Source organism: Poecilia mexicana, unplaced genomic scaffold, assembly GCF_051168715.1.
Source record: "Poecilia mexicana isolate PSO_F unplaced genomic scaffold, ASM5116871v1 scaffold_13, whole genome shotgun sequence".
Classification (NCBI taxonomy): Eukaryota; Metazoa; Chordata; class Actinopteri; order Cyprinodontiformes; family Poeciliidae; genus Poecilia; species Poecilia mexicana.
The window spans coordinates 20523154-20544692 of record NW_028263382.1 but is presented as its reverse complement, the minus strand read 5'-3'; the positions used below and the strand labels follow the sequence as shown (position 1 = coordinate 20544692).

Here is a 21539-nt window from a genome sequence, read left to right as displayed (position 1 = left end):
ATTGCATAATCTGATGTCTGCCTTATTGCTTCCATTGAAAGCAAGAGCGGCACTCTCATAAAGGAGAGCAAGGAACTGGTACAAATGAAGAATTCAAAATGATCAAATTAAATAATACAATGTGGGAAAAAAAAAATCAGAAACACCATTTATAACTTTGTACAAAATTGCATTTTGCTTTAGTAAAGTGCGTGATTTTTTTTTTTTCTTTGAAAGGCCGGTCTACAATCTCGTGGTATTAAAGTGGCTAGGAGCATGTTAGTCTCTGTGTGGATGGATTTCTGTATGCGTGTGACTTTCACTTGCTGAGGTTTTGAATGTGTGTTCAGCGGGTCAAGTCTGCCTGCTGCACAGACGTGACCTCATGCTGTAAATCTAAAATAAATAAGTAAATAAATAAATAGATTCTCTGGTTTCCTAAGTGCTTTTAACACAATGTTTTGCTATGGTTACCTTGAAATGGGGGAAATGGAGATTTTATTGACTGTACAGTATCATAGGAATTTGTCAATGTTACTTTACGAAGACATGCTCCAACATGCATTTTTGCATTTCTGTGTTCTTTACTTTTCAAACTACTTAGCATCAAAAGTTGCTAAAATTGTACAATTTTACTGGATACTAATTACATAATAATTACAACCTAAAAGGAAACTTCTTGTGATGTTCAGTGACCAAACTTTAAAGTACCTGACCAATGAAACTTACTGACTACTCTGACATGTGGACTATGCTAGACGCTGCATGTTAAGCATGGGCTGTTTATGAATATCAAACTATATCCAGTTTTTTAAGAAGTGACAGTTTCATAACCACTAAAATTATCCATCACACTGATCTTATGGTTTAGGGTCCTTAAAATGGCTTTATGGTGCATAAAGTATCACAGCACTGCCATTCTCCCTTCTGTTGCTGTGCACTGACAGTCAGCTGGCTAAAATAAAGTTTCTACATTTTTCTGTGGCCTACATGAAAGAAAAAATATGGCTAACTGTATAATTTCTGTTTCCAGGAACAAAAGTAGTGACGCCTATCACTCACTTTCCAAGTCCTGGGCAGCGTACTTCGGGGTCGCTACCAAAGCAGAAAGCCAAACTAAGATATAACATAACTAGCTGAATAACTAATGTGGAACTGGTATAAAATATGAAAAATAGTTATTCGATATTTTTGCTTATTTGTGTCTATCAAAATCAAATTGTAAAGAAAATAAACCTTAATAACCAATATGTTGTATCATCTTTTAGAAGAGGATACACTGCACTTGTTGATTTCTGTTATTAATAAAGGTGATTAGACCGTGTTTCAAATTTTTGTGTAAATAGTGTAAACATTGAATGACTAAAATTTCACACCCAGTAAACTAGCTTAGACCAAAGAGAGGACAGCCATTCTACTAAAAGACTTTTGTCAAACATATGCCAAGTTTTGATGTAGCCTACAGTGGAGCCACCTCCACTGTTTTAAATAATATACAGAAAGTGCATCATGTACTTTGGTTATTGCGTTCTTACTATATTTATACATTACATGTCACTCTACCAAAATTATTTATAAAAATAAAACAATTTTCAAGCTGGATAATAAAAAAACTAAAGCAAAACTTGCAAAACTGAAAAGTGCAATTGCTTTCTTCTCCAACTCACTCGCCTGTGCTTATGCTTATTTACATTTACTCCAATCAGTGAAACTGTACAAAAATAATTTAGTATTTAAGGTGACAGTTGCAGCCCAAATTTCCTCTATTCTGTTAATATTATGTTTTATTATGTACTCTCCAGGCATATAGTAACATTTTATAGCACAATCAAGTAAACGTGTTACCTTCAGTTGTTATAAAAATGTTGTATATCAAACATGTCTTATAAGAAATTTGACTTTACAATCTGACACCTCGAAATTGGCTTCTGTCTCTTTAAGAAGCTTCTGCTGGGGCTCCCCTATCTGGTGCACACGAGGTACCACAAACTCTCATGGACACCAGATACTATCTTCCCTGTGTTAATGTGTTAACTCTAAATATAATGTTATTTTTTCTTAGTAAACCACCCACAGGCCTTGTGGTATGATTATAAATTCCTTTTAGAACATAAAAAAGTTTATATAGCTTCTCTATGAAACGGGAACAGTAACTATGTTTTAACTGTATGACTCTATAGTTTTTAGATTGTTTTTCAGTGACTTTCTTTTTGCTGGAATTTCAATAATAATTTGTGCTGTGCAATGTATTTTAAAGATGTTTTGCTTAGGTTTTCTTTGAGGGTTAAAGCTGGAATCCAGACTAGTTTCATGTAGATCAACTAACCAAAATAACAACATCTTACACTCCTCCAATAGGGTGATGGTTTACAGAAATGGGGGTAGAGGGGTCGCAATTTAAATAACCCTAAATTGGTGTAAAGTGTTTATTTCAGCAATTAAGCCGGCTTTGGAAATGCTAAATGAGACACAAACTATTGTTGGTGTGTAATGGTGCAGCATACGCTCATGTGAGAATGTACAAAATGCGCACATGCTAAAATTGCATTGAGTATTAGAAGCAGCAGGATTAAAGTCGTTCGTCTCTATAGGGAGCATGGTACTCTCAGGATTGTCTTGGAGGGTTTGGGGAGTTTTAGGATGTTGATGAGTTTTATCCTCCCATCAGCAGAGGGAGCAAAAGCAGAACAGGCACCAGTGTTTATCCGAACCAAAACCTTCAAACCTGTGCTCAACTGGATCATTCTGTCCCACAAGAAAAGCTGTCCACAGTGATTAGCCAGATGTACTGTACTGTCAATCTTCCACTGGCATTAGTGAAGCAAATCAATGTGGATCTCGCCCGCCCCTGGTTGTAAACATGAAAAACCGAGGAGAAATGTGCAGTTGCCTCATTACTCACTGGCACAGTAAGTTATGGTTTCAAACTCTCAGTCAGTAGCAAAATATCAAGTTGTTAATGCTAACAACACCTATGGCAGTAATGTACATGTATCGTTTCATTTATTATGTTTGCTGATGATTGAGAAATGTTTATTTTTATTCATGACTTGTAGATTAAACACCAGCTGTGTTTAATCTGTTTAGTTTTGTCTGGATTCAAGTATGAATTTAAATTAAATGGTGTAAATTCAAACTGAACAGTTTAATCCATGTCTGTGGCTATCATGTGGTAATATAAATGACGATAATTTAATGGGCAGTTCTACAATTACAGACAGACGTAACTAAAACCTCTGAAGCTTTGGGTTCAGTAACATACAGATGAGAGTCGTAGAACAGGCAGCACTCTGTGTGCCTGCTGGGCTTTCACAATAGATGCAGAGTGATCCAGCTTCTTGCACAGTCTACACTTCCCAGATCTCAAGCATAATTTAAAATAGATATTCAGAAGTTGCATTATTTAGATTCTAGTAGGATAAAACAGTCCGTTGATAAGAGCTTTTTTTCTTTCAGCATGTATAATCCTCTAACATATTTACAAACATACAATCATTACATTACACTTAAGCCTTTGGTGTAGCTTTGTTGTCAGCTTTGGCTCCTGAAAGTCCATTTTCTGTATTGTCGTTCCCTGAGGAGCTCACCAGGCACTCTTTACTACAGAAGAGAGAAAGAAGCAAAGGTTAAAAGACTAGCATGAGATAAAGGCTCTATTCTTTGAAAACAACGACTAGGAAGGTAGAGATAGAATAAATTAACGATGAGCTAATGGGTTGCAGGTGTGAAGGGAGAGAGAGAAGAGGAAGTGACACAGGGGAGTGAGGGAAGGCACACTGGGGACTATGAATTTAATCTAAGAATAAAGAATGACTAAACATAAGAAACATAAAAGTAAACAAAGAAAGGACTACACAAGAAAGACACCTAATAAAACCAGAATCACCTGGACAGGACCGAACCCAATTAAAACAGAAACACGGCTGATCTAATCAAAGCAACACAGAATTACAAAACCCAAACCAACTCAAACGACCCAAGATCCTGACATAAAGCTTGCTTAGCACTCCGAAACACTTGGAACTGGGACAACATGGGTTCACCTACCAGCAGACAACGACAAAAGACACTCCGCTGAAGCCACAATGGATAGTTAAAAACTATTGTAGGTGTTAGAGCGGCCCATTCGGGGCGATGCATGGTGTAGCAAAGGAGCAGCTAATCCATGTATATGGAAACTATTAGGCAGCTGCCTGAGGGAAGAAGACCCAGAACATGATGGAGGAACTATATTTCTCAGCTGGTCGGGGAACGCCTCGGGATTCCCAGGCTGATGCTTAGGATGAGAGGCAGCAGCCGTTCTCTGATTAGGCTGCTGCCGCCGTGATCTGGCCCCAGATCAGCAGAGGACAACCGATGGATGGTTGGAGTTATTTCACTGTGTTTGAGGTATTTCTAAAAAGAAATCTACATGTGCAAAGCCGGCAGAGACATACCTCAAAAGACTTGCAACTATAATTAAACAGTGGAACTACAAAGGATTGGCTCAGGTGCTGACTATATGCACAATACCTTTGAAAACTTTATATCTTTCTTCTTCCTTCTTCTAATTAGGTGCTACTTTATGTTGACAAGACATAAAACCACAAGAAAATAAACTGAAAACTCAAGTATGAGGTAGTAATGTGATAACATGCAAAAAAGTGTAGTTTTGCAAAGTACTGTACTCTAGTTGGTATCATACTCACGTCTTCTCATTACCCTTGTGTAGAACATGAAGGACCACTGCCTTTATCACCATGATGAGGATAACTAAACCAATGACTCCACCCAGAACTGAGACAATTATGACTGTCAATGTGTTGTCGACCTCCTTCACTGTAAAGAGCAAGAGAAAGAATGGCATTAACTTTATTTACGTGCTCCAGGTGTATGCACGTCACTACATGAGTCACCTACTTTGGTCGACCACGATAAGCGTGAAGATAGCACTGTGGTTGCGGTTCTTCTCCTTTGGGTTTCTGGCAAAACAGGTGTATTCCCCTTCATCCTCAAAAGTTATGTTCCACAACAAGATGGAGATGTTGTTTGTCTTTGAGGAGCCAACAAACTCAACGCGTTCGTGGAAAACATGGACCTTTGGCTCCACTTTCTCCGTGGGAATCTCTGCTTCACACAGCTGTACACACAAACATCTACTTAGACAGAAAGCATAGGTTATCCACTTTATTTCCTAAAAAAAATTTACGTTTTCTTGGCATTGTTTCTTGCATATTACAACTTAAAACTTAAACATTAATTCTGGTTAATAAAAGAAGTACTTAGAAGTAGAAAAAGGTATTTTAAAATGCCTGGTTTTGTGATGTAACATAAAGGGCATGGTAAACCGTTTCAAAATATTCCCCTTGCATAAAATGACAATTATCGTGTGCAAATCAATGACAAATACATTTGTCGGAAGAGAAAAGATAAAAACTACTTGTTAGATCTCAGTGTTGCTTTCGACACAGTCAATCACAATGTTCTTTTAGAAAGACTTGAACATGTTGCAGGCTGGGGCTTGACTCTCACATCGCAAAACGGACAAAAGTGGAACCATAACTTTAAAAAACAATAATTTTATTTTCTGTATACAAACACTATGTCTTCTCAAATATCAAAACTACTATGTGTGTGTGTCCCTGTAATGACAAAATAAGTAATCATGTCTGTCTGTTGTTGAGGGGGTTATTGTTTTTTTTTTTTTTTTGTAATTTATTTTCCGTTTGCATTGTACCACGTTCAGCAAATTAACATTTTTGTACAATGACATCCTTCTGATTTGTTGTAATCTGCAAATTCTGTCTTCAGCAAATGACACATGTAAAAATACAAGTACAACATAGGCTGAACTTTACACTTCTGCTTTAAGGAGGTTTGGACTTGAGCAATGAGATTGAGCCAATAAATTGCTCTTCAGATGATTTGTACAGAATAAATGTCCCATTACATGCAAAAAAAAGGGGGTTTGAAATGATTTACTACTTATTGCCTGTCATTTTAGAAAGGTGCCTTCAAGACAGACACTGCAATAAACAGAGCTCAAAGTTAAAAAAAGGACAATAACTCATGTGGCACAAACCAATTCCCCAAGTAAAATAATTTTATTTTGACATGTCGGGTTGTGGTGATTGTTACATAACTGAGATCTAGAACATGAGGTTAAAATTGAAAGGCTTATTGATGGTAGTAAATATATCCTTATTTTTGAAGGCAAAGAAAAAAAACAAAACAGAGTACTATGTTTTAAAGGCCTGGTCTAGTCAAAGCCAAGTTCAGTTCTAAATTTAGTTGTAAGGCAGAAACAACATAGAGAAGTGGTAAAAGGCAGTAAAAAATCCAATCAACTTTCACATAGTTGCAGTTCTGTCTCAGTTTAAAAGCAGTTTTTACTTGGAGTGGTTGTACGTACACATAATCTTTTGTCATACCTTTAAAAAAGTCCCATTGTCATTGTATTTCCAGTTGAAGTAGAGGTTTTTGATGCCAATGCAAGATGAGTAAGTGCAGGGCAACAGAACTGTGGAGCCATTCATTGCTTCTATTGAGGAAACTTTACCCGTGGAAACCTCCAATCCACCAACTCTCCAAGCACCTGAACGACAAACAGAAACACAACATTCAGAGAAAAATACCTAAAGATAGAGTTTGATTAATATTAAACTTAACCATAAAAAAAAGGAAGTATGACTCGCTATTGGAGCATAAAAACACCACATTGTGTACTACATTTTAAAATGTTTTAGATTCACATTTTTTCACAACTTGCATGTCTTCATCTAAAACTAATACTAAACAGGATCAGGCAACCAACCCACCAGAAACTTTTTATTCCTAGAAATCCTCAAAGTACGGTAATATTACATGATTAGTTTTAAATAATAATAATAATAATAAAACATGTCATAATATTTCACACTTCTGAACAACGTACATCCCAAAAGTGCTTTGCACAGTGACAAACTAAACAAGAATGAAATTAACAGTCATAAAATAAAGACAAAAAGACATGAGATAATAATGCGATTAAATTCAAAGAGAAAATCAAAATACACCCTTAGAAGTGAAAACCACACACAAGAAGATACGTTTGCAGCTTACTGTGAAGATGTGTTGTTTGTTTAACACCCTTAATGTGAGCTTGTTCAACGGCTGCAATGAAATCACAAAATCCAAACATCCTCTCCCGTAACGGTGGAAACTTCAAAGAGCTTGCCTACGGAGAGCAGAGAACGTGGAGTCCACTTATGCTGCTGTCGACGTGGATTGCTGCAGGGAATACTGACCACCTTTTTTCACACTGCTACTTTCACCTGCTATCCTCCATTATGCATTGTCTGCAGTGGTTGACCCTTAAACCTGATGTTCTCTCTCTCTGGTTTTGGTTTCTTCTTTTCAGAGAACTCACACCTGGCCTGCTGTAAGTTCTACTGTGACACCTTCCTGGAAGGAGCAGCGGCCGGGCTATTGCTGGAAATAACCTCATGTGCAGAAAAAGCCTTGTTGAAATGCTTTGCTAGGTGTTGGCTGGCATTTTAAGAGAGGTTTCTACACTAAAGACAGCCACTGCATTAAATGGAGGCCAAAAATGAAAAGAAAAAAAAAAAAGAAAAGGAAAATGTCTCATGTGGTACAAACCTTTTCCCATGTGAACAAATTTTAATATGACATGTATGGGTTGTAGCATCTTCCCTAAGTCTACAAAATCCCTCAACACAGTAGGAACACCGTTTCCTTATTCATCTGTGCAAATTTATCAGTCTCGCCTTACAGATGCCGGCTCCAGAAGCCCAACACCCTCAAAACTGTTACACTACTGTATCTACTTCTTGCAAATTTCTTCTGTAATTTGTGTCCCATCCATGATTCTGCATCTGTGCTTTTTTTTTTTCAGCACCAGAAGCCTTTATTGACAGTCGAGAGAGAAGAGAGGAAGACACGCAGCAAAGGTCTCTGGGACATTTACGCAGGACGGCTGCCTTGAGGACTGTAGCTTCTGTATACTGGGCACTCGCTCGCACCAGCCGCTGGCAGGGAGCCACAGGATTTATTACTTGTACGTAATGTGGATTGTATTCATTAGATAAGTATCGATTGGATAGATGGCAACACAACTTGTTTATAAGAAACACCTGTAGAAAGTGCACAAAACTTGAATCGGTAGAGTTCCTGCTGGGATAGCTGTGAATAGAAGGAATTAAAAACAGGTTCTTGTTAGGGCAGCTCTGACTCTGACAAAGGGAATCAAACATATTTTCTAGTACAAGTGGTGAATGCCTAGAATGAAAATCTCCATGGGGTAAGAATGATCTGAGGATAGTGGGACCCTGGTGAATTCCAGTGATGAATCTAGTTGGGAAGGTGGGGGAAAAAACTGAGTCCAAGATTAACACTGATTAATTCCTCATGTTTTTGTTTAATTTAAATTAAATTGTCTTACTTGTTTTTGTATTATTGGCTACTTTGTGTTGTTTAGTGAGATTTTATTTTGTTCACCTGAATATTAGATTGTACCCCGCCTCTCCCCTGTTAACAGCTGGAGATAGGCACCGGCACCTCTCCCAACCCCACTAGGGACAAGGGTGTAAGAAAATAGATGGATGAATGTTCAACAATAGCATTTACCTGGGTTTTTTAAATGTACAACCCCTTTGTTAAGCAGTGAATGAACTGGTCACTTCATTCAAAAATTCCTTGACACAGAAATTTTGAATGACCTCAGTACAGCATGACTTCTCAGCACAATGGCAGTGGTCAAGGTGTGTCTGTAATGCTAACTTGCAGAAGGAGTGACATAAAAATGTGTAATCAGAATCCCCCAAATAGGAATTAACTACAAACAAATTTATGCTGATGTCCTATGGTACAGTGGTGTTTAGCTTTTCTTTTTTTTTCTTTTTTTTTCTCCAATTTCCAAAAGCGCTGGGAGAACTCAGTTGGCATTCAAGTCTTGCTAGATATGTTATGTTGGTTTTGTATGACAGACTGTTTCTCTGATGTCTCTCCTACTCTCATGGATCTATTTATAAATGCTGTCCTCGACACTGAACTGTCCAGGATCACATTGCACTTGGACATGTTTAGAGAACATGTCGTCTGGATGTCTTTTCATCCTGTGCATACACTTGCATAGCATGTTTTAAATGATCATATTGGTATTGATCTTTGGGATTCCTCTTCTATACATGAATGGAATCTGTGTAACTTATGAATGTTACTACTAAAAACTATTTTGTCAATATATAATTACTTTACATTCAATATAGTGTGTGTTGCCTATTGTTTGTTTGAAACCACACTGAGAGTTTTATTATTACAAAATACCCGTTTACATTGTGCAAAATATGACTTTGTGGCATGTAGCCTAAGAAACAATACCTGTGAATATCGCAAAATAAGGATTTTAAAATTAATATTTACGAACAAAAAGGTGGAAATTATACTGAGAAGGTAAAGCCAGTAATTTCAGATTATTAAAAAACCTTTCGCTAGCACTTGATCTCACTTTTAAAACATGCGCTGAGAGCAATTCTCTATTCGGAGTAATTGTTTGGGACTTGGGAGCAGATTTGAAGTCAAAATGCTTCATAAAAACAATGTTTATTTTTTTAGGCAAAACCTATCAGAAACCAAGCAAAAGTCTCATTTTTAAGTCTTACATAAGTTCTTCCTTATCATCAAGTGGAAGCATTATCGTTTACATATGTGAAAAGCGTGCCACCTCTTCAGAAATAGATTTCATGCCCCTGTTGCTTGAGAGCTCTCCACTATCATTTATCTCCTTGTTCCCTTTCTCTTTGCCGCACTCTCCTAAGTCTGTGCTGATATCACCTTTAGACTTGCATCATTAGTACAGTACGTCTGATCGTACTTGCATGTGTGTGAACAGGCAGTACATATATTCACAGTTGTGCACATTTGTAATACCCTGGTATGTTTGATATTTTTAGCCCCGCTATCAAGTATCTACTTGTCCCAGTTGGGAAACATCAATATGTGAATCACTGGTGGGAGGAAATGCAGCTGACTGTGTGTATGTGTATGTGCATGTGTCCTTCACTTAATATCAAGGTGAGGGTTTTTTTTTGTTTTTTTTTTTCCTCAAGTAGGCCAAAGACTTAAGGGTTAATGTATTTCTGAGTGAACCCATAGAGAACTGGCTGAGGACACTATTACCTCTATGAGAGGGAGAGAAAAGGCAGAAGTGATGGGAATGTTGGAAAGACAAGAAAAAATTTAAACAAACAGAGAATAAAAGGCCATGGAGGGGAAGACTGAATTGTTATGGGTGGTGGAAGTTCACCAAAGTGAATGACTGACAGGGCGAAATCATAACACCAGCAGCTAAGTAACTCGCTTAATTGGAGCTACTGGTGTTGGGCAGGGTAAGTTCACATTTACTCATCGCATCGACACACTACCAGAGTGTAATGTTATATCTGCACAAACGATCACCGCCATGTGCAGTAGATCACATTTACTGTGCATGTCGAGCTGCTCATAGATGGAGTAGCTGCTCATTCCGGTAATGTAACCTATTTTCCTCCAAAAACATTTGGAATATTTTATTTACAATCTATTTTTGTAAAAAAGTAAAAAAAAAACTTACGTTTATAGAGACAAATACTTGAACTTCATCAACTGAATAGTTTTTTTCTTAAATGTGCAAAGTGTTGATAAAATCTTGTCACAGTTTGACAAAATATTACTGAACAACAATAACACAGTCTAATTAAGACAATCTAAGACTCACTGACATTTCCTATCCCATTTCAGAAAATGAGATTTGCTTAGTTAGGAAAAACTAAAAAATGCTTGGTTATTGCAGTAACTCCTCTGTTATTTGCATTACACAGGGAAAAAGTAATAAATAAATAGGTAAAGCAATAAAAAATAAAGGACAAGTGTGAACATGTCTGAGAAAAAGGGTCCAAGCGATAGGGAAAGGAAGTTTGATTGCCTGAAAGGAGCTCAAGGTAGAACCACAGCTCCTTCCCATTGAAAATAACCAGTTGAAGTGTTTAAGGCATATGATCAGAACGCCTTCCTTGTGAGGTTATCCCAGGAAGAGGATGCTGTGGGACAGACACCAGACGAGATATGTATTCCTTCTCACCTGGGAACGTCTTGGGATAACAGAGTAAGTCAGACTGTGTTGCTGGGGACCTGACCTGATCTCAGATAAGTGGAAAAATATGAGTGGATGGTTGGATGGTGAAAGTATCTTTTAACCAAACTATGCACATACTTCCATATATTTCACACATCGAATTGGAGGTTGTCAGATTAGGTATAAAACGTCCTTCTGCTTGGGTCTGACACCTGGTTGCTACAGAACATTCCACAGTAGTCAGTCCCGTTTCACACCCAACTTTCTCAGATGTGACCAAAGCCAGAAAGGAACAAGTCCAAATAGCAACATTGAAACTTCGTTAAAAAAAAGACAGAGAGAGAGAGAGAGAGAGAACACTTACGTGAATAAATTATGTTCATACTGCAATAAACAGAACATGCTGTGGGACAGCAGAGCATAGGGATGTAATGTTAATGAAACATTTTCAAAAACTGAGAAGGCTTGATGTCTCTGTGAAGTGAGAGGGATTTTAGGCAGTTGTTAAACCCAAGAACAGCAAAATTAAGAAAACTTCATAAACAAATGAACAGCTACTCTGAGATGGTTTAACTTCTTATTCTCACAGCTGTGCCAGTCCAGCTTTAAGGGCTGTTTTCACCTCATGAGGTCATCATCAGACATTTCATGATCTAGAAGTCCTGCCTCAAATCTCAAATTTAGGGATGAGGGGCCGCTGGTGGACATGTAAAACAAAATCAGGGTGGGGATGAGCAGAAAGTCAGATCATCACTGCACCACTACGTCACTAACAGTGATATGATTGCACTTAGTCATCCACTCCTTAGCTTCCCTTTTCTTATGTTCACCAGGTAGCACTTGTGACATGCAAAGACAAACATTTAGCCAGTCGATAATACAGTTCAGCAACTAAATTCCAAAATGTATAAGTTCAGATAAGACTCAAAGTTTTATGTTCCTTCATCTCGCTGTCCTGATCATCTCTGACAGCGTCATAGAACAGAATAATGAAGAATTATACATTGCAACAAAAGTGAACCTCCCACCCACTTTCATCAAGGCCAAAGCAAACTGAATAAATGTGATGGGGGTTAAGGACAGACTGCCAAGTTTGATTTAATCAATTAAGGGAAGTCATACTGGTTGAGTAACTTGGTCTGAACCCACTAATACAGAGAACGAGAAACAATGTTCTAGCAAAAAGGTGTAGAAAAGAAGAACACCATGTCACTTAAATGTTTAGAGGGGAGTAGGGTCCAACTCACCAAGCAGTAGCACAAGTATAAGACCAGCGTGGAGCAGATCCCCTGATCGCAGCCGACCAGAGACACTCAAACCGGTGCTGTCCACTGACGCCATGACACCGACACCACCTGCCTGCCTGCCTGCCTGCATGTCTGTGGTCCCGTCTGTTCCTCTGTAAGCCCACAGTGTATGTCCTTGACAAGCTGCCTTCTTGTCCACCAGTGACAGGTTTTGTTTTGGACTTATGTGCCTCTAGAACAAGGTGGGACACTGAGCTGTGCAGCTAAGAGAAGGAGTCTGGACTCCTGTTTGCAGTCCCTCCTTCTTCCCTCCTCCCCTGCACCCTGTCCCAGGAATGAGCAGAGATGGGAAGCACTGAAGAGAAGAGCTCTCCTCTGTCCAGTTGTTCTCCAGCAGCCCGGTAAAAGAAAAAGACAGGCGGGACAATGCAGCAGTAGAACGAGGAGACTCTGTCTGTTCCCCTCCCTCCTTCTCTGTCCTCTGCCGCTGTTCGGGAAGGCTAGAAATCCAAGAAATCACACTGTGAGGGAACAGGCAGAGATGAGACGTGAGGCAGAGCGGCGGCAGCGGCGCCTTAACAGTGCAGTATCAAGCAGCCCCCTCTGCTCCAGCAGCAGCAACAGCTAGGGAAGCAGCCTGGCCAGCAAACCTCACTGGGGAAAACATAAGCTGCAGGACGGGTGGAGGAGAGCACGCATGAGGCACAGAGGGATGCTGGAGCAGAGCCAGCAGCGAGGGTAGGAAAGCAGAAAGTGCACTGAAAGCCGGCACAGAGAGAAATGAGCAAGAGAGAGGGAAAGAGAGAGATAGCTACTGCAGAGATGGAGGTGAGGAGAAAGCAAGAGAGAGAGAGAGAGAGAGAGAAGGAGGGGGACACAGTAATCGGTGTGAGTGACGGGGTGACGTCTGCTGCCACATGGAGGCACACACATGTACGCATCCTGCAGAGTAAGGCTGAATCAGGTCTCACCGTGGGACGTGACCTGGGTGCTTTTCCCTTACAATACGCCAGTATTTTAGCTGGACCCTGAACTCATGGCTACACCTGCATGCTTCTCCCATTTCACACTTCTACTGTACTCCTGTGTTGGCAGGGCAATTCATTGGCAAGCTCTGATTTTGTGCCCTGGCATTTTCTCAAACAATAAATCAAGTTTTATCTCCAGTTTCTCTTTTCTCTCTTCAGCTGTATGATATACTGTCATAATTGGTAGACACCAGCACGACACTGACAATGTCAGCATGCAGTTTTCATTTGATCTTCTCTAATGTTTTACCTTTGTCACAAATTGGCCTAAGAAGTCCCTGCTCAAGATGACACCAGAAAGAATTTCATTTCATTTTACAAATATAAATCTACATAGTGTAATCAGTTTATCACTCTGTAACTATGGATCTACAATCACCATTATTACCGAAAGCTATTCTTAAAATGTATCTGAATAACATGGCAAAAGTGAAAGAGACTTTCTAATCACATCTTTGTTAAAGAGATTGTTTATTTTTTTTTCATCACTGACAATCGATGTGAAACATTTACTGTGAAAAAGAAAATGTAAGCATATGTGTTCAGATTTACACTGCCTTACTTTCCCCTCAGATCTTCAGAATTGGCCACAAGAAAGATCTAATGTCCTTAACCTTCCAGAATCACTCATGTAAGTCTGCCGATGAAGCGAAACCTTGTCATTTACTATCTGTCCACGGCACGAGCAACTTAGTGAATTCAAAGCAAGTTTGAATCAAAAGTAAAAATTTAACTGGACGTTGGCAAGACGGTTTACTCACCAGATGAAGGAAAACCTGAAGCAAATACAGGAACGTACATGAACTGTCCAAGCAGATGCAAAACCTTTTTTCTCATTGCTTAACACTGAATCAGGCTAAACTTTTCCTGCTTTAGGTAAGTTGGGAACACTGAACTTATTTCTGCTTTCTAGATGTTGGAATAATCAGAATTTTTTTTAAAACATCCTTTTCTTCAAATTTGGAAAGTCTTACTATTTGGCAAGCTGTATGTTTGGGGTATCCTTTCACAAGATTCTCATAGTTGGCTTGGATTGCAATCTATTTCTTTTGACAGAATTGGGTAACTCATTTGACAGTGTGTTTATAGTCGGTGTATTTGGCAGACCGTTTCTGCCCAACCATTAACTTCCGGGCTGATGTCTTCAGATTCGGCTTCAGTATTTCAATATATTGTTCTTTCCTTGTAATACCATCTATTTCCTCCAGCAGAATTTCTACCAGCCCAATCAGTGAACAGAAGGAAACATCGTGAATGATGTCATTGATTCTCTCCTCTCTCTGCTCGTAGTTTTAGAAATGGCACCAGAGGAAGTGAATGAAGCTGTTCAGTCGATATTGGCCACACTTCCGAATATTGAATTTACATTCACAGCTGCCTCGTTTGGCTCGGCATTTCTGTCTTCGCAGTGGAGGGCAGTTGTTTACGACGCAGGCACTTTCTGGTAGGATCGTAGCATCGAACTGGCACGTTACAAACATCACAGCCAAACATTAGAGTTTGGGTAAAATTTTAAATTTCAGCAGAGTCCACGCCTCCAGGAAGCAATCGTTTCTCAATAGCCAAGAGCCTAAACTCTTTGTACGAAGCAAAGCATAGTACAAGGGTCAGGTTTTTACCAGGCTGACACTTCTGAACATTTCATTACAGGATTTGTTCCACTGAGCCACACATTACAGGGTCAAATTTGCATCAAATCAGGTTCATTTCTTGGGCACATATACTTTCTGAACAGTCATCTGAACAGTATGACAACTCTACATTCGATTGGTGTGAAAACTTGAACATGTATGTGTCAATGTGTCAGCAGATGAACTTACCACCTGCAGTTGGGATTTGCACCCACAAATGATGTCTATGCAGATGTTTTTCCCAAGATCTCTTACAAGTAAGCAGTATCCTTGAGTTGGGCTCTAGAAATGCATTGCTGAGCTTAATTCCAATAGAGTCAGATGTTTTGAATAAACCTATGAGAAGCTTAGAAAATCATGACATCATATGGGTTTTCCAACTTTTAAAGGCATGTTAGTCTTTGTGCATATACACTTATTTTGGTAATAAGAAAAACATTACCAAAGAAAAAAATATTTTGGTAATTCTAACTTACCGTTTGACAGGAAAAGTTTATTCTGATATAATGTCAGACAGTGAAAAAGGGAGTTTTATGTTTTATATAATCTATGTAGATTTTAACATTTTGCACAGCTTCCTTCAGCTAGTGGTACAACCTCTCTCCTTCTCTCAACAATGTTACAGCATACAGAAAAACGAAAGCTTGTTCTTTCGTCTCTTTGCATAATCTTGGGTTCTCATTTGGCTTTGTCAACCACTGATTTCAAACTTTGCTCAGAGTTTTAAAACTAGGCATGAGCAAATTTTGTTTTACATCTATTTTCTTTTCTGATGTGTAAAAAATAATCTCAAAACTGGCTTTCTTAAACTAGTCCCAGAAAATCTTTATTTATTTATTTTTTCAGTGTGGACATTTGGAATCTTTTGGTATTTTTCAGAAGGTGTTTTGCAAAATCCTCCATGTATGGGCAAGGAGAAAGGCAACTGATAGTCCTGCGTGGTAATTCAGGTTTTGTGTTTTGCCATATTCCCCACAACATTCATAGTACCTAACCATCATCCCAAATGTTTCACAAAACCACACTGAGGAACTGTGCTAACTTTTCCATTCCTCCTATTCTCTTGCAAGGTGCAGAAAAGAATCTAGCTGGGGCTCATAGACAGATCTATTAACAAAAGTTGGAAATACCGAGCTTAGAAACCGACCCATACCCACTCTCTCCTGATGAGTTTGTTGATTTGATCAAATCACAAATGATTTATACCACTACATCATAAACGGTGTTTCTCTTTACATCGGAGGAGATGTAAGACTATAGTAAACTACATGCTCACCAGTTTTTCATATGGTAGGTTACATTACGGTGGGGCACTTTCACCGGGGATACCAATGATTAGATGCATAACTTCACCATAATGCAATATTTGATTGCATCTTACTAAGTTTACTTAGAATTAAGTAAGTAATTAAGTATGAATGTTACCTTGTAGAAATTTTTCACTGCAAATCTGTGATTACACTGAAGGCTGTCAGTCCTTTTGATTGGTGCATGCTATCCATCGCTGTCTTCTTTCCTCATCAAAAGACACAACAACAACAACAAAACAAAACAAAAAAATAACAGTTTGGTTTGGATCCTTGAGTCACTGTGCAAAAATCTCAAACTAGGTTTGAATAATTTGTATTTTATTGTAAAACAATCTAGTCCAGGTTTGACCAGTCTATGATTTTAGGTGCATTGCCTGACCTCAGTTCAAAGAAACTTCAACACCCATCAACAAAGTAAACCACATATGAGATATAGTCAAGAGCAAACAAATGCAGCAAGTCTAGATATATTTTCCAAATCAACAAGCCTCTGACTTTATAGAGCTGGTGACACTTGCAACCGTTATTTATTTATATTTAACAAGGATCAGATGGCTGTACCTAACATTTGCCCGTCAGGTACATATTCGCCAATTCGGTGCTATGAAGCTTACCCGAAATTGCCTGCACTGTAAACAACCATCCCTCATTGTGAAGAAAGAAGTGCCAAGCTCAACAAGGCAGCCATTAATGTAAATGCAATATTTGGAGGCGTGGCCAACACGGCCTGAATACCTGGCTTGACTTTCTTCAATGCTAAATCTACATGCAGATTACAATTGTAAAAGAGCGCAGAACATTGACGTCACTGTTCGCAACTTCACCTTGTGTTTGCTGAGTGACCTGGTTGAAATTCTACCAGAAGAATCCAAATTAAAGGGAGAACGTCGAGACTGTGCTTAGAAGGAAGATTACAATCAACCAGTACGGTAGGTAGGAAGCTAGTGGCCAGGCTAATACTTTTTCAAGGCACTTTCTTCTTTCCTTTTTTTCAAGGAAGCATGACCTTCCAAGCTCACACACCCGTGAGTTGTCAGGTAATCCATCTCTTAGAGTTTAATGTCATTCCCAAGTTCAAGCGTATTTGGAGTGCAGTGATAGATGCTGACATGAATGCTTTACTACCTTTTGTGGCTTACAGGCAATTTTGGAGACACAAGGTGAAGCTAACCATATTATATTATACTAACACTTGGCATAACAAAGATAAAGACAGTGAAAATGCTTGCACATAATAATGAGTGAGCATTTGCCTTTGCATATTCATGCTGACACGGACTCAGTCGCCTGTGAACACCTGTCTCTTGACAGGATGACCTTGGAGCCTATGTACAAAAAGGATGTGAAGTGATGGGAAAAAAATCTTTAAAAGATCAAGAATGGAGGATATGAGTAAGAGGGGACAAATAAGAGTTCAGGGTAAAGACAGAATGGGTACAAGAAACAAAAGAGGTAAGGGTGGACAGGGCAGCATGAAGTGGGGGGGCATGGAGGCAACTAGAGCCAGGGGAGGAGAGATGACAGGAGGAAGAGGAGGGAGGTGAGTTTAGAGGCGGAGAGATGTAGAGTCGAGGAGCTGTTTCTGGGACGGCCAAAGCAGCTAAATGCTGCAGTGAAGCCGACCAGATGAGCTGGCCCGAATACAGCTACTTGCTCAGAGAGTTGCCGCACTTTCCTTTTTTCCCCCCTCATACCTTCATTTGTCACCATCGCCACCTCCTAGATTAACCTTCACATCACCCCACACTTCGACCTTCGCTATCTCCTCCCCCCTTTCCTCTGTCTCTTTCTCTTAACACCAGCCGGTGAGTGAGCAGATTTCAGAACGCATCTGAGAACAAGTAGGGTGGGCCTCGTTTCCCCGTCTTTTTCATTTGTTCTTCTTTTATTTCTCTGGGACGATCGGTCTGTCACTCTATGTATTTCCTAATTCTGTTTTTTTCTTTTTTTTTTAAGTCATTTTATTTTTTTCAGTGCCGATAGTCATATTGGCAGTTGTTCTTTCTTTTTTGGTGGGTCTTTTGTACCACAGTCCTGTGTTGCTTTTGTGTTTGTATCTGTCGTTTTGTGTGTCTGCTGACGGGAAACAACAACCAGAGGTGAGTCCTGTCCAACATTAAGAGCAGATCTGAAGTTTAATGGTTAGTGCACTCCTAAACCTACTTTGGAAGTTGGAGTTGTAAAGTGCTCAGTGTTAGTGCTGACATATGAGAGAAATCTGCAGACTATGCAGCTGTAGATTCATAGTTTGATTTGAACTTATTTAAAAGTGCCTGTAATTTACCTTGCACTCAAAAGCTTTTGGCAAAAGGATGTCAATGTATCATATTGCAGGGTGTCTGTGCATGCTCAGACAAAGGGTCATAGGAGATGGGAATTCATTCACTTTTGTCTTTTATCTTCTTTTATTACATAATTCAGTTAAAACACTAGAATTTGCTGTGTAATGACAGCCATACCTTTATTTACATTTCAATACAGAGTGACATATTTTCTTGTGAAGTGTGGTATCTTTTCTTCATGTGCATAATTCATGTTGGTTGCTTCAAATTCATGCTTAGATTTTATTTATTTTTTTGCACTCTCTTCATCAACCCGACTGTCCTACTTTTCTTGTGCACCTGTGCTGTTGGTCTAGTCTGTAGCATTTAGACTGATGCAATATGAAAGTCACAGCTAACTTTTCTTTGATATAAAGTTATTTGTTTAATCAGCAGAATCCTAAAATAGTTTTCTTCTTGAGGCTTTGGGAGACAGGATTGTCTTCTACTTACCTGTTTTGTGGTTTGTCCTTGACCCCAGCAGTTTTAAGTCATGCTGATAGCATTGTGTCCTGAAAAAGCACGTGCCGCCTTACACGTTTCTGTTTTACTGCTGGTTTCAAGTTCACGATCAGCAAACAAATTTTAACACCAAATAAAGATAACCAGAGTCAATACAATTAGTTTTCAAATGATGATTTGTGTTGAAATCTGCCTTGACTAGGTCACTTCAAAATGTTTTCTATGTTGTCTTCTTAGTCTTCAGACTGGAGATTCTGCTTTGTTTTAGATCATAAACCTGCTGCATTGTCCTTTTGAATTTTCTTGTAGAAAATAGATTGAATTGTTTTAACAATTACAGTGAATTGTCCAGGTCATAAAGAATCACAGCAACCCTGACTATCACACTACTACCACCATGATCGATTGTTGTTCCTGTTCTGAAATGCTATCAGTTTCTGAAGGTCTTTGTCTTCAGATCATAAATAAGTTTTTGCTAAATAAGGAAGTTGTGTTATTTTATTAGTATTGTTTTTTTGGTTAGCAGTGATTTTGACCTGGGTGTAATTTTTGCCCAGTCTCTTTCTTACTGTTAGATTATGAACACAATACATAAAAGTTCACACCCAGCAGGACTCCAAAGTTGCCTCATGTAGTCATTTTATAACCATGACTTTTATTGTTCATCTGAATACTTTTCACTCATTGATTTTCTGCTGTTGCTCTGTGCTTAATTAGGAGGAAAAAACACTGCACATTAATAGCTCGATGCAATCTGCTGGTTTTCTTTAGAAACTGTTTAAACTACTTTAAATAATTGAGCTTACTGCACTGTTTCATAACTAGGATCAATTGGAAAACACATATTACTTTTTTAGGTAACACTTTATTTGAAGAGGTGTGCATAAGACTGACATGACACTGTCATAAACATGACATAACACCTGTCATGAACATAAAGAAGTCTTTATAAATGTTTATGACAGTTGTCACGAAGTGTCATTTGGTAAATAATTACACTTTTAATGCAAAGTTGCTCTAAAAGTTGCATTGAAAGTCCATTAAAAGTGCCAACTTTGCATGATTTTGTAAATAATGACAATTTAATGCAAAGTTGGCATTTTTAATGGACTTTCAATGCAACTTTTAAAGCAACTTTGCATTAAAAGTGTCAAGTACTTAGCTTGTGTGAACAGAAAGACAGTGCTACAAAGGCGTCGGGTCTGGTTTAGCACTGTAACCTGTTTGATTGGGGGAAAAATAGTATGTCACCAAAGAGATTGACCTGTCTGTAGTCTTCATGAATTTCATTTATGTAATTACATCAATTGTATGTTTGTTTGTGCAATTTCCTCTTTCAATGCAAATAAATGCTTATGGTTAAAGAAAAAACAGGACTGAATTGGGTACATAATATATGCATAAATATGTCCAGTCATCTGGAACTGAATATTGTTTAGCTTAGTCTGGTAAAATTCATCCCCTTTGGTATTTGCTCTGTTCAGAGGGTCTAAGCTCTTGACTATTGAGAAGGGACTGCTTCCTGGAGACGTGGGCTCTATTGAAGTTTTAACTTTTACCCAATAGCTAATGTTTGCCGGTGACAATAAGAAGCTTACTGAAATTTGTCTGCGCTGTAAACGACCGTCCACCACTGCAAAGAGAAAAGAGCCAAGCTACAGCTGTTAATGTTAGGTCAATATTTGGAAGTGTGGCCAACACGGACTGAACGGCTTCGTTCTCTTCCATTGCTAAAACTACAGGCCCACTACAAAATCAGCGTCATCATTCACAAGTTCTCCTTCTTTTCGCTGATTGGCCAGGTAAAAAAAAAAAAATCTACTGGAGACAATCAAAGTCAAGGGGAGAAAGCCCAGACTGTGCTGGAAGCGAGAATTTTTATTTTTTGTGTAATTGCACAAGAAGCTAATGGCCAGGATAGTTAGCTTAATACTGAACCTCATGAGTATCATGAGAAACTAGTGGTGTGTTTGTAACAAAACATGATCACAGGAATGTTTCTTAATCTTCATTCTAATTACATGATGTGATTAAACTTGTTTAGAAGTAGCATAGTGTCAACTAACATTCAAAGTGAAAAAAAAAAATAGTTTGTGGAAATTCATTGCCAGAGGTGAGATACAATAACACAAAATCAAAAAAAATTTTATCGTAGTAATAATGTTTTTTCTGTTTATTTCTTTCTGCATGGAAATACAAGACATCCCATCATAAACAGTATGGTATATGACATCATACAGCCAATATAGACATCCTTTTACCCCACATAATATTCTGCCATCCCCTCCTGATCTACAGAACATGCGTGGATACACAGAAAGCAATGTGCCCAAGCTAACACAAATTTGAATTTTTCCTACTGAAACAACTCTGCAGAAACGATTCGACATGTCAACAAATCACAGCTTTGTACCGACTGCTAACAGCTCTGTTGTCTAATGCTAATTAGAGGTCTTTGAAAACTGCATGTAA

General features: G+C 38.6%; 1 protein-coding gene across 1 annotated transcript; it reads right to left on the bottom strand.

Moving 5' to 3' along the window:
* Positions 1 to 2182: 2182 nt before the first annotated feature.
* Positions 2183 to 12674, bottom strand: scn4ba (sodium channel, voltage-gated, type IV, beta a). The gene is made up of 5 exons (XM_014994891.2): positions 12316 to 12674; positions 6390 to 6553; positions 4879 to 5098; positions 4668 to 4797; positions 2183 to 3579 (listed from the first exon to the last, which is right to left on the bottom strand). The coding sequence occupies exons 1-5, from the start codon at positions 12443 to 12445 to the stop codon at positions 3486 to 3488; spliced, it is 738 nt and encodes a 245-aa protein (XP_014850377.1). The 5' UTR covers positions 12446 to 12674; the 3' UTR covers positions 2183 to 3485.
* Between the last annotated feature and the right edge of the window lie 8865 nt (positions 12675 to 21539).